The 12,678-nt window shown below is 43.9% G+C and overlaps 1 protein-coding gene across 1 annotated transcript in view; it reads right to left on the reverse strand.

The window, feature by feature from the left end:
* SGPP2 (sphingosine-1-phosphate phosphatase 2) overlaps window positions 1-12,204 on the reverse strand; it is a 67,503-nt gene extending 55,299 nt beyond the window's left edge. Inside the window, exon 1 of the mRNA XM_073674613.1 lies at window positions 11,828-12,204. Within this exon, the coding sequence (XP_073530714.1) occupies window positions 11,828-12,136 (309 nt within the window). The 5' untranslated portion in view covers window positions 12,137-12,204. The remainder of the gene's footprint in view (window positions 1-11,827) is intronic.
* Window positions 12,205-12,678: the final 474 nt, after the last annotated feature.

Genomic DNA, 12,678 nt, shown 5'->3' on the forward strand with positions numbered 1-12,678 from the left:
GTCAGCTTGTTATTAGGCTTACTGGTCAAATTGAAAACTGTAAGACTGCAGTATTTTAATATTTATATTAATTCTTGAATATAATGAATAATTATTCAATGATGACATATAGAATTCTCTAATGACACATTCCTTTTAATGGATTTCATTAATACTTTTAAATGTTAAAACTTAAAAAGAGAACCTGTCATTGCAATTTAGTATGTTAAAGTAAAGGTATGGCCATAATTGCACTGTTATACTGATTTAATAGATATCTGTAGAGAAGAAATCCAAAACAGCCAGGTCTGAATCTGCGCATGCGCCGCCACCGGTGCCATTTTGCTGAAGACCGCTGGGAGATGAATGTGCACAGGCGCCATCCGTGGCAAGGGTAGCGCTAGCACGAACTTTAAAAAAGGAGGCTCGTACAACCCTGTTTATGGTGTGGCAGTAAATATTCATAGCATCTATACGTAATTTGTGTATTTCATCTACATTTAATTACAGATTACCTTGATAGTCACTTTGTCTTTATGGATGTTCTGTATTTTTTGAAAATTCATCCACATTATGGGTGACTTTAAGTACAGGGCTCCCTAGGATTTTCTAGGACTAGACGACGATGAGCAGGGGCGCTAATTTTGTGTGCTTCAATCTAGGGTGCCAACCTCAGCGGTCAGGTAAGGCATAATTTAGGGAAAGCATGGCATATTAGTGGATAAGAAAACCACTCAGGCCAATATTATTTGGCCATTTCAGGAACTTTTGTGATTTTTTTTTTTAAAATTTTAAGTGTAATAAACAAAGGCCATCTTTTATTGAGGGGAACTTTTTGATTGGGTACAGAGCTAAGGTCTGACTAATCTTAAAAAGGAACCTGTCATGTAAAATAATGCTATTAACCTGCAGATATAGGGTTAATCGGCTTGTTAATAACGTTCTGACACTATGCAGCGTCCGCTCTGAGAGCCCCGCTGCCGGGAAGAAATTAACTATTCCTCCTGGCAGCGTTCGGCTTCCAGTCATAGGATTGCCGCCGGTACGGTTTCAGTCACCGCTGTATATAGAGGGTGGCGAATGTAAGCGCACCCCCCCGGCACTAACTGATCCAGTAATAAAAAGTAAACAAAAAACAACAACACACAAAAACACTTTATTTAACCCCTTAATGACCGGAGCATTTTTTTTTTCGTTTTTTTGCTCCCCTTGTTCCCAGAGCCAGAACTTTTTTATTTTTTGGTCAATATGGCCATTTGAGGGCTTATTTTTTGCGGGACGAGTTGTACTTTTGAACGACATCGCTGCTTTTACCATATCATGTACTGGAAAACGGGAAAAAAAAATCCAAGTGCAGTGAAATTGCAAAAAAAGTGCAATACCACAGTTTTTTTTTTACCACGTTCACTGAATGCTAAAATTGACCTGCCATTATTATTCTCCAGGTCATTACGAGTTCGTAGACACCAAACATGTATAGGTTCTTTTTTATTTAAGTGGTGAAAAAAACAAAAGTTTGCTAAAAAAAAAGGGGTCCCCATTTTCCAAGACCCGTAGCGTCTCGGAATCTGGGGCCAGGTGAGGGCTTATTTTTTGCGCGCTGAGCTGATGTTTTTATTGATACTATTTTGGGGCAGATCTGATGTTTTGATCATCTGTTATTGAATTTTATTGCAATGTTGCGGCAAACAAAAAAACGTAATTCTGGCAATTAGAATTTTTTTCTCATTACGCCGTTTACCGATCTGATTATTTTTTTTTTATATTAAATAGATCGGGCAATTCTGAAAGCGGCGATACCAAATAAGTGTATGTGGTTTTTTTTTTATTGCTTTATTTTGAATGGGGTGAAAGGGGGGGGGGGTGATTTAAACTTTTATATTTTTTTAAACTTTTTTTTTTTTTTTTCACTTACTGCATGCTTCAATAGTCTCCATGGGAGACTAGAAGCAGCAGTTATCTGATCCCCTCTGCTACATACAGGCGATGAGCAGATTGCCTGTATATAGCAGAAATGCTCACTAGCTATGAGCACCGACCACTGGGCGGCGTTCATAGCAATCTAGACATGACAACTACAGGGGTATGCTGCAGACCCCGGGTTGTCATGCCTACCCATCGGTGACCCGCGATCACGTGACTGAGTCACCGATGGGCGGAATCAGTGACGCGCTTCCCGGAAGCGCGAGTTACATGCCGCTGTCAGAGATTGTTGCGGGCACATGTCAGCTGTGTAAATCAGCTGACATGCCCAGTTCAGTGCGGGCTCAGCGTCAGAGCCCGCGCTGAACCGGGGTTAAATAGACACTCCCCAACCCTTTCCCTGGTTCACTTTTAATCACTTTAAAAAACAAACAAACAATAAAAACAACACACACACACACGTCGGTTGTAGTCCACTGAATCCGACGTAGTCCAGCGAATGGAAACCTGAAAAGAACATACACACAAAACGCAGAGAAATAAAAAACAGACGCTCCTTCGTTCACCACTTTATTAAAAAAAAAAAGTTCCCACGCAGATCCGACATAGTCCACCGAATCAGACGTAGTCCACACAAATCCAGAGAAGTCCATTGAATCCTCCATACAAAGAGTGGAGCCTCGTTCTGAGGTTTCCATAGTCTTTGCAAATAGCCACTGCCGGATCATGCTGCGTGAGACCTGGCACTTCTGAACAGCAGTCATGTCACCGCTCTTCAGAATGGCCTAGTCTCGCGCAATGCAGTGTGACCCAGCAGTGCATGTTTGCAAAGACTATGGAAACCTCAGAACGAGTTACACGGATATCCCATGCAGGCCCGTACCGCAAATCTGCCTTATTGGGCAGATGCCCAGTGGGCTGGTCTACTAGGTCATAAAATGGGCTGCCTGGCTACTGTTGTCAGTGTACCATTGTGTATCAGTGAGTCATGCATTCTGTGTGGAGTCTGAGGGTATCTGCTTATCTACTTATCTTTATGGTAGGTAAATAAACAAATGACTGGACAACTCAGAGTTCTAAAGCCCCCGTCTCACATAGCGAGATCGCTGCTGAGTCAAGGTTTTGGTGACGCAACAGCGACCTCACCAGCGATGTCGCTATGTGTGACACTTTGCAGCGATCAGGCCCCTGCTGTGAGGTCGCTGATCGCTGCAGACTGTCCTGGACCTTTTTTTGGTCGTTGCCCTCCTGCTGGTCAGCACACATCGCTGTGTGTGACCAGCGGGAGCAGCGATCAGACTGGTAACCATGATAAACAGCGGGTTACTAGGGGCGCACGCACACTTAGTAACCCGCTGTTTATCATGGTTACCACTCTGTTACCGCTCACCATAGCAGAGTGGTAACCATGATAAACAGTGGGTTACTAGGTGCGTGTGTGCCCCTAGTAACCTGCTGTTTATCATGGTTATCAGCCTGCTCCTGCTTCAGCAGGCTGGTAACCAGGAGCAGGACATCGTGGAAAGATTCTTTCCACGATGTCGCTGCTCCCCTGATCGTTGGTGAGCCTGCCTGTTTGACAGCTCACCAGCGACCACATAGCGACGCAGCAACGATCCCTGACAGGTCGTATCGTTGTCGGGATCGCTGCAGAGTCGCTAAGTGTGACGGGGCCTTAAGAGTTTAGGATGGGCAATACAGACACAGATGTGACTTTGAAAAGCTGGTCTTGTATATTGTGCACTAATTAATAGCTTCTAATGCCTCTAACTGCAGAGTTTGCTCTGAAGAGTTTGTCATTGTCAGAACAGTCATTTACACAGGTACCATTCCTCCCGTGTTCACTGCAAAAATACTAATTTGGTTACAAAATGACAGTGTTCATGAAGCAGAGCTGGGCTATGTTAAGGTGGCAAGGGTTACAGAAGTGACAAGGTGCCTGGCTGAGACCGTGCAAATCTAAGTATGTGTGTAGATACGTACGTACACTACCGTTCAAAAGTTTGGGGTCATTTAGAAATTTCATTATTTTTGAAAGAAAAGCACATTTTTTTTTCAATGAAGCTAACATTAAATGAATCAGAAATACACTCTATACATTGTTAATGTGGTAAATTACTATTCTAGCTGCAAACGTCTTGTTTTTATTGCAATATCTACATAGGTGTATAGAGGCCTATTTCCAACAACCACCACTCCAGTGTTTTAATGGTACATTGTGTTTGCTAACTGTGTAAGAAGGTTAATGGATGTTTAGAAAACCCTAGAAAACCCTTGCACAAGTATGTTAGCCCAGCTGAAAGCGGTTTGGCTGATTTGAGAAGCTATAAAATTGACCTTCCCTTGAGCTAGTGAAAAATCTGGAGCATTACATTAGTTTATTCTATGAAACTCTCAAAATGGCCAGAAAAAGAGAACTTTCATGTGAAACTCGACAGTCTATTCTTGTTCTTAGAAATGAAGGCTATTCCATACGAGAAATTGCCAAGAAACTGAAGATTTCCTACAACAGTGTGTACTACTCCCTTCAGAGGAGAGCACAAACAGAAGTGGGAGGCCCCGCTGCACAACTGAGTTCTCTAGTTTGAGAAATCGACGCCTCACAGCTCCTCAACAGGCAGCTTCATTAAATAGTACACGCAAATGCCAGTGTCAACGTCTACAGTGAAGAGGCGACTCTGGGATGCTGGCCTTCAGGGCAAAGTGGCAACGAAAAAGCCATATCTGAGACTGGCTAATAAAAGGAAAAGATTAATATGAGCAAAAGAACACAGACATTGGACAGAGGAAGATTGGAAAAAAGTTTTATGGACAGACGAATCAAAGTTTGAGGTGTTTAGATCACACAGAAGAACATTTGTGAGAGACGCAGAACAACTGAAAAGATGCTGGAAGAGTGCCTGACGCCATCTGTCAAGCATGGTGGAGGTAATGTGATGGTCTGGGGTTGCTTTGGTGCTGGTAAAGTGGGAGATTTGTACAAGGTAAATGGGATTTTGAATAAGGAAGTGTGACGCCTCAATTCTTGAAGGAGCCCTTTTTGGTCTTGAGTTTACCCTCGGTATTGGGGGACTCGGTGTCGGGCCCTGTGACGAAGAGATGGGATGTAGCCGTGGCCCGGACCCGACCCGTGCTCAGGGCCGTCACATGAAAAGGAAGATGTTGTGGGCTCGTCCGGGTTGAGTGGCTTATTTTAACGACTACGCCACCTGTGGTGCCTGGTGAAGGGTCACCAGCGCCGCTACAGTCCGCCGAGGCCTGGTGTCATGGCGGTCAAAGTTCTCACTGCTCCCCACAGGCGGAGCAAGGCCTCAGGGCAGGCAAACAGGATAGAGGAGGAGGGGGGGGGGGGGAAGTAGTAGTGCGGGCACCGCGTCGCATGGTGTGGCGCATAATGAGCAGTCCGGAGGCCATAGGGGTGAACTTCAAAGGCTTTACTCACTCAGAGATGACAGCGGGAAGGCGACTCCCTGCTCCCCGCGGAGTCCTGCGGCCACCAGGAACGGGGGTCCTACTACCTCCGAGAAAGTCCAGTGTTTGGTAGCGACCCTACACCAGAGTGTTCCTGCACTACAGACTTCACCCTTTCCCGTCTGTGCGTGTGTAGATAGGCCAGGTCTCCCTCTGAGCTCCTCTCAGGACTAGGGCACGGGTGGCAATTCCTCTCCATTCGATGCCCGGTGGGATCCTCAGGGCCTAACCGGGCTTTCCCGTCCAGGACATGGAGTGCAAGGACGGGTGTCGGGGGTCGGTACCCCTCTTGCAGCCGGAATCCCTCGGAATAGATCAGGTAGGCGAGGACAGGTGGCGTACTCCGCTCTGTCTGCATCCTCCCCGGGACCTACACTCTAAAGCTCCCAGGCCTTCTTGATCCTGGTCCTTGGCCGGGTTGAGACATTCCTTGTCTGCAACCTACCTCTCGTCCCAAGGCCAGGGTACAAGGGCTGTGTCCCTTACCGGCGCAGGCCCACACAGGATCTGCGCTCCCGGAGGGAGGTCACATTACACACAGTATTTTGACAGCACAGTATGACCACTAAAAGAGAGACTAAAGGACCACTTGACAGACAGACTGCCAGAAGACTAGCCAGGGCTAGACAAAGGACCAGAAGAACCAAGGACCAAGATGGCTTTTTAATTAAATATCAATTCTAAAGTGCAACTAACTTGTAAGTTCTCCACCCTCACCCACTAACTGGTTCCTACCACTTTGTGTTCCCCAGTCTCCCTGTAACCAGGGGAGCAGCACCTAGTGCATACTAGCTCCCTCTGGTGGAGAAGTGTGGTGTTGGATGCAAAAGGTTAGGTCACAACCATCACACTGGGCTTACCTCAGAGGAGGAACACTACACTCCATTAAAGAAGTGCAGCATCCCTGTGGCGGTCGAAGCCTCAGGGGTGCCACAGAAGGCTATCACTCCATTTTGCAACGCCATGCCATACCCTGTGGACAGCGCTTGATTGGAGCCAATTTCATCCTACAACAGGACAATGATCCAAAGCACACCTCCAAATTATGCATGAACTATTTAGGGAAGAAGCAAGCAGCTGGTATTCGATCTCTAATGGAGTGGCCAGCGCAGTCACCAGATCTCAACCCCATTGAGCTGTTGTGGGAGCAGCTTGACCGTATGGTACGCAAAAAGTGCCCATCAAGCCAATCCAACTTGTGTGAGGGGCTTCAGGAAGCATGGGGGGAAATGTCTCAAGATTACCTCAGCAAATTAACAGCTAGAATGCCAAAGGTCTGCAATGCTGGAATTGCTGCAAAGGGAGCATTCTTTGAAGGAGAAAATTATTCTTTCTAATAAAAAAATCATCATTTCTAACCTTGTCAATGTCTGGACTATATTTTCTATTCATTTTGCAGCTCATTTGATAAATAAAAGTATGAGTTTTCATGGAAAACACAAAATTGTCTGGGTGACCCCAAACTTTTGAATGGTAGTGTATGTATGTATGTATGTATATTACACACACTGCACAGTACCACTTCTCCTGTCCTGTATATATACACTGCACAGTACCACTTCTCCAATCCTGTATATATACACTGCACAGCACCACTTCTCCAGTCCTGTTGTCGGAGAGGCGTCAATATTGGTTTAGTATTTTCAATATTACCAAATATTTATTTTTACCAAATAAAAATATTGAAAAACCTGTTTAAATTGATTATCCCAAGTAATCCCCTCTCCTCTGGATAGGGGATAACTGTCCAATCGCTGGAGATCTGACTGTTGGGACCCCTATGATCCCAAGAATCGGAGCTCTGTAGAGCACCATGTAAATGGAGCTGCGGCCGATCATACGCACTGTGGCGCTATTCACATGCGGCTCTTCAAATAACTCCTTTTAGGAGAGTGAGGAGCACGACAAAGTAAAGCAAAATTCACTGATCGGGGGTAATGAGTGATAGGGTACATGCACACGATCAGTAATTGCTGCGGATTGCACGCAGCCAGATGTTACAGCATAGAGGATGGAATTTGTAGAAATCCCATGTCCACTATGCGCCTCCATGCTCCTGCGGATCATCCGCGGACATGGATATGTGGTGCGTCTTTCCAGCATGTCAATTTCTCTTGCGGAGAAGCTATAAAGTATACTGCGTTCAAAGTACTGCCAATACCGACCGTGTGCACATACCCTTATAGTATGTGGGCTAGTGGGGTTTGTGTGGCTGGGCTGCTTTTTTGGCCCAGTCCGGCCCTGGTCCCATGGATGGTACACATGTACACAGGGACAGCCGACAGAAAACCACATGGATAGTAGAAGTGGACGTCTCATGTGCACAATTTTTTAAGCAGACGTGTGAAGGGCGCCTTATTATGTTTGCCTCATTGAGGTATGTGGCTCCATCTCCATTTGCAGGGCTTTTGATCCCCTTTTTCTGATATTTAAATGGAGACCCAGATGGAGTCATGATGTGACTGCCTGGGATATAAATTTTAGATAGCTTAGATTGTGATTAGATTCTCCAAATGTAGCAGTAGCTCATGCTGGGTAATGAACTTGTATTGGCAGAGTTGCATGTGTGATTATCTATAGCCGACATTTGGCCATGTGAACAGTTGAATTTATTTGGTGCAATCTCATATCTTCCAGGCAGGGACAGACAAGCAAGAGTGCAGAAATGCTCTAGATAAAAGGTAGCAGAAGTTTCTTCAAACTGCCCCATCCATCTTAATGGAACGTGAAGAAATCCATTATATAACATGCTGATATAGCGCCATCAAATTCCACAGCGATTTACAAATATTGTCATCACTGTCCCCATTGGGGCTCACAATCTAAATTCCCTATCAGTATGTCCTTAGAGTATTGGAGGAAACCCACACAAACTCTTTGCAGATGTTGTCCTTAGTGGGATTTGAACCCAGGGCTAAAAAGCAACAGGGCTAACCACTGAGCCACCGTGCTGCCCATGTGCTTGTCTGCAAAACAACACTATTCAGATTAAAATAACTTATTTTCAGGCTCTGAATTTTCTGCAACAAAAATCCTCACCATGTGAATCCAGCCTTAAAGTATGTGCACATGACATCTTTTTCAGGTGGATCAGCTCTGTAAACCACCTGAAAAAGCGCTAAATAAGTGCTAAAAAGAATGAACATATGCACTTTTATGTAAAAACGACGCTGTTGATATGTTCAGGATTTTTTAGTGTCTTTTAACCACTTCTGTTTACAAAAGAAGCCAAATGGATAAAAAAAAGGGACCTGACCATTCTTCACTATTTTTTTCAATACTAGCTAAAAAGAAAATCCAGATGCAAAAGACGTTGCAAAAAATTATAGAAGAATCCTAAAAAGATGCTTCAGGACAAAAGACGCTGGTGTGTCCTGAAGACTCTTCCTCCCTAAAAATTTGTCAGGTTCGCACATGTTTAATAGACATTGTGTGCATGTCCCCTTCATTTTCTTGCAACTCCAGGACTTGCTGGATGGGGCAGAACCAACTGCACACAGTTCTGGTGTGTGGGTCCAGGTATAATAATAAAGAGTTAGGCAATAAGGACAATAATAGAATAACACAACAATACCTAACCAGAGAAACAACAATTATGGTCTAATTGTAATTCAAACTGGAATGGATTGTTGCAAATCTGGAAATAGGGACCTGTTTGTGTGTCCTTTAGACACCGGTTGGCAGGCTTAAAAGGGGAATCCCATCTCCCAGATCCCTTCCCAATATGTAGCAGGTCTAATAATAATAGCAAACACCTCCAATTGGAAATGTAGTATAGTTTTTATGATTCGCTATGTCTCTTTCCTCATGTGCGGGGCATTGCAGTAGCTTAGGTATCCATGGTTACGACCATTAACAGCTGTCACTATATGAGTGGTCGTAACATAGATACTTAAGCTACTGCAATGCCCTGCACATGGGGTAAGTGACAAAGCGAACCAGAAGAACTAGACTACATTTCTAAATGGAGGTATTTGCTAATATTATAATAATAATAATAATAATAATAATAATATTATACCTACTATATATTGGGATAGGATTTTAGAGATCAGAATACTCCTTTAACTACAATACTACAGGAACATAGGGCAAGGTAATGTTCAAACTGACTTTTCTGAGGCATTTCAAAAACGACGAGTCTTTGAAGCAGATACTGCTTCAAGAAATTCAGGAAAAAAAAGCAAACTGCACCATAATGTTATTCAGTGGGGCCGTGCAGATCAGCGATTTTTTTCACTGACAGAATCTGTGTGAAAAAAGTTGCAGCAGGCACTAGATTCTTCAGTTAATAAGATGACACTCACCTATTCAAGTCTATGGGTGCACAAAAAAAAAAAAAAAAAAAAAAGAATAAGAAAAAATGGATCGATCCTATGCCGAGACACAGTACAGCACCCAATTAGTACAGATACATTTCAATTCTGTAACACAGGAAATTGAAAATGGTCCCGTAAATGATTAATAGCTGCTGTTGTCATCCGTTTTTTGGTTTGTTTTTTTTCTTATTACAAGTGAGAAAAAAAAAAAAAAAAAATTGTCCCACTTTTCTGGATGAAACCTTGAACGATTTTTTTATATGCTTGTGTGAACCTGCCCGTAGGGGAGTTTTTCTTTTCTTGAAGCCATTTTGAACAGATTTGAAACTGTTTTTATCTAGAGCATTGGACGGTGCCTAGTTTGTAGCACTGCCCTGAGCACCAGCACATCCCCTTTGGAGGCTCCGTTCTCTACTATACTAGTATCCCTCTGGTCCAACCAGCAAATGTCTATTTGAGCCAAGTAAACCTTGACAAAGACCTACACAGGTCAAAACGTTGGTCTATTATGTTGTTTGATCTACAAAAGCTTTAAGATGCATGATGAATATATTGCCACATGAAAGGGATTATGCTTGGTGTGAATAAAATTTGATTTTGCTGCAACTCCAGAACTCTTTGGAATTTTCTTCATACAAATATAGGTGTGCCGAGGTTTCTCTTTATACAATAATTTGCACTTTACCTCTGAGCACCCACTCTACAGTGAGCGACCCCTCATTTATTATTGCATAGTTTGTAGCGGATTCATCAGGATCTGTTGTGCATGTCTCCTTTGGACAGTTATCTCACCATACCAATGGATGCCCAATTTCTATATTTTGTATGTGGCCTTTACAATGTGGAAGCACTTACGGTGACTGATGATGTCACAAGCTGATAACACACAATCATGAGAACGTGACCCATTTCTTTCCTCTTGCCCCCTTAAAAGTGTTGTCCGGTCTTAGGGTGCAAGTCTGCAGTAACTATGTGACTGTAGGGTTGTGAATCCTCACATCATGCATACTGCGCAGTGTCAAGATTCTCCGGTGCCAGCACCAATGTCACCGCTAGTATGCGATTTTCATATTTCCGGCCACATTCCGACTAGACGTGTTTGGATTCACCCAATACACTTGCATTGAGTGATGCTGTGCATGTCTAGTTGGCAAATTGCATAATTGCGTTTACGAGCCCACCGCTCCGGAGAACCCTCTGGATTCACAAGTCTGCAGTCCTGTAGATGACTACAGACTTGAAGTCTAAGGTTATGTGCCCACAATGCGTACCAGCCTGCGGCCCCGATGCTGCGGAATAGCCACAAATGAGCGGCGCCATTTATTTTTTTCACCTGCGGACTTTGCTCATAGAGGTTAGGTCTATGGGGAAAGTCCGCATGAGGACCCACAAGAGAAATTGACATGCTGCGGTCTGGAAAGACGCGCCGCATGTCAGTTTCTGTGGGTGATCCGCAGGTGCCCAGATACGCATAGTGGACATGGGATTTCTAGAAATCCCATCCACTATGCTGTAACATAACATCTGAATGCTGTGGGTTTAACGCTGCATAATCCGCTGCGGCTCCGGATCATGGGCACATGCTCAAAGGGGTTGTCCGGCCTTAGGGGCTATGGCTTTAATACCAGGGGCCAGGAGCTGCAATTTGGTGCACTAGTTGGGAGTATTTTACGGACATCTGCGTTTACTTGACATAAAAAGTGATATTTACAGTGGGAAATCTGACTGAGAAACCGTTTATTATTCTGCCATATAATCCTAATTACAGCTTGGTGAAGACATTGACAGCGAGCACACCTCGTTATGCCTTTTGTTTAGGATACAGAGTACTAAGCCAAGTTTGTCATTGTGCCCCACCCATAGCACGAGGACTCAAAAGTCTGCTACAAAGTAGCAAAATGTGTCAATATAAAATAAGCGTCTGGCGGCTGCAGGGAACCCGCTTCAGTCACTCTGGTGACATTCCAACACTCGGAAAATGACACAGCGACCCATGTTAGAAGCCGGCTACAAAAAAACTACCTAGAGGAGTCGGCACAATTTGAAAGAAGTACCTGTGCTCAATTTCACATGTAAAGTGCCATGGAACAAATGGTGCAATAATAATAATTTAGCATTGGAGATCCTCTTCTTACCTGTCTATGTGTTCCATTTGTATATGATCCATTGATGTAGGGCTTGTGGCCATTTTCTTGGGGAACGCCATTGACCTCTGTAGTCTTCTCTCTGCTCCGATGAAGAGTCTTTCGAGAGCTATGCCCTGAAGCTGCTCCATTAGCCTCACCCTTTGCCTTTAGAGTCAAACCACAGGACCTTTGGAATTGGGCCACCAGCTGAGGGTCCTGTAGAGTTTTCAGCAGTGCTAGGGCCATGGTATATGTAAGTGAAGCTAGATAGGAGGCAACAGAAATGATCCAGACCTTTCCTTGCCCTTTGATCAGCATAGATACATCATAGAGTACACACCGTGGGAAACAGGTGTACAAGGCGGTCTTAGTGCCTGCACACACCTTACTCACCTTGCACATTATTCTGCAGCAGTAACACATTCATTGCCAAATCCTTGAAGGCTTCCTGACACACACCATGCATTCGTCAGTGAGGTAACAACTGTCTTTCTTGTAACGACAAGTCCAACCTGTTCTGCTCTTATACCAGAACAGCAAAGATACAGATCAAACTGGCACGTCTGATTCATTTGAAGACCATCGAATTGCTGAGATTTGTTAAAGTTTGACAGCATCTGATTTTTTGCGCAACTTGTATTATAAAGTAGGTTTAATATATGAGTAGTCACAATTGGCTTAGCAGCATTTTCATCAGAATTAAAAAAAGATAATTAAATGCAGTTTATGAGTCTGAGGTCACTTTCACACAGCAGAATTTGGTCAGTATTTGCATCAGTATTTGTAAGCGAAATCCAGGAGAGAATTCAGAACATGGAACGGGTGCAAATCTTTCCAATATAGAATATTTTTGTTTGGTT

The sequence above is a fragment of the Phyllobates terribilis genome, unplaced genomic scaffold (assembly GCF_046119375.1).
Source record: "Phyllobates terribilis strain yellow unplaced genomic scaffold, ASM4611937v1 Scaffold_3__8_contigs__length_932513732, whole genome shotgun sequence".
Lineage (NCBI taxonomy): Eukaryota > Metazoa > Chordata > Amphibia > Anura > Dendrobatidae > Phyllobates > Phyllobates terribilis.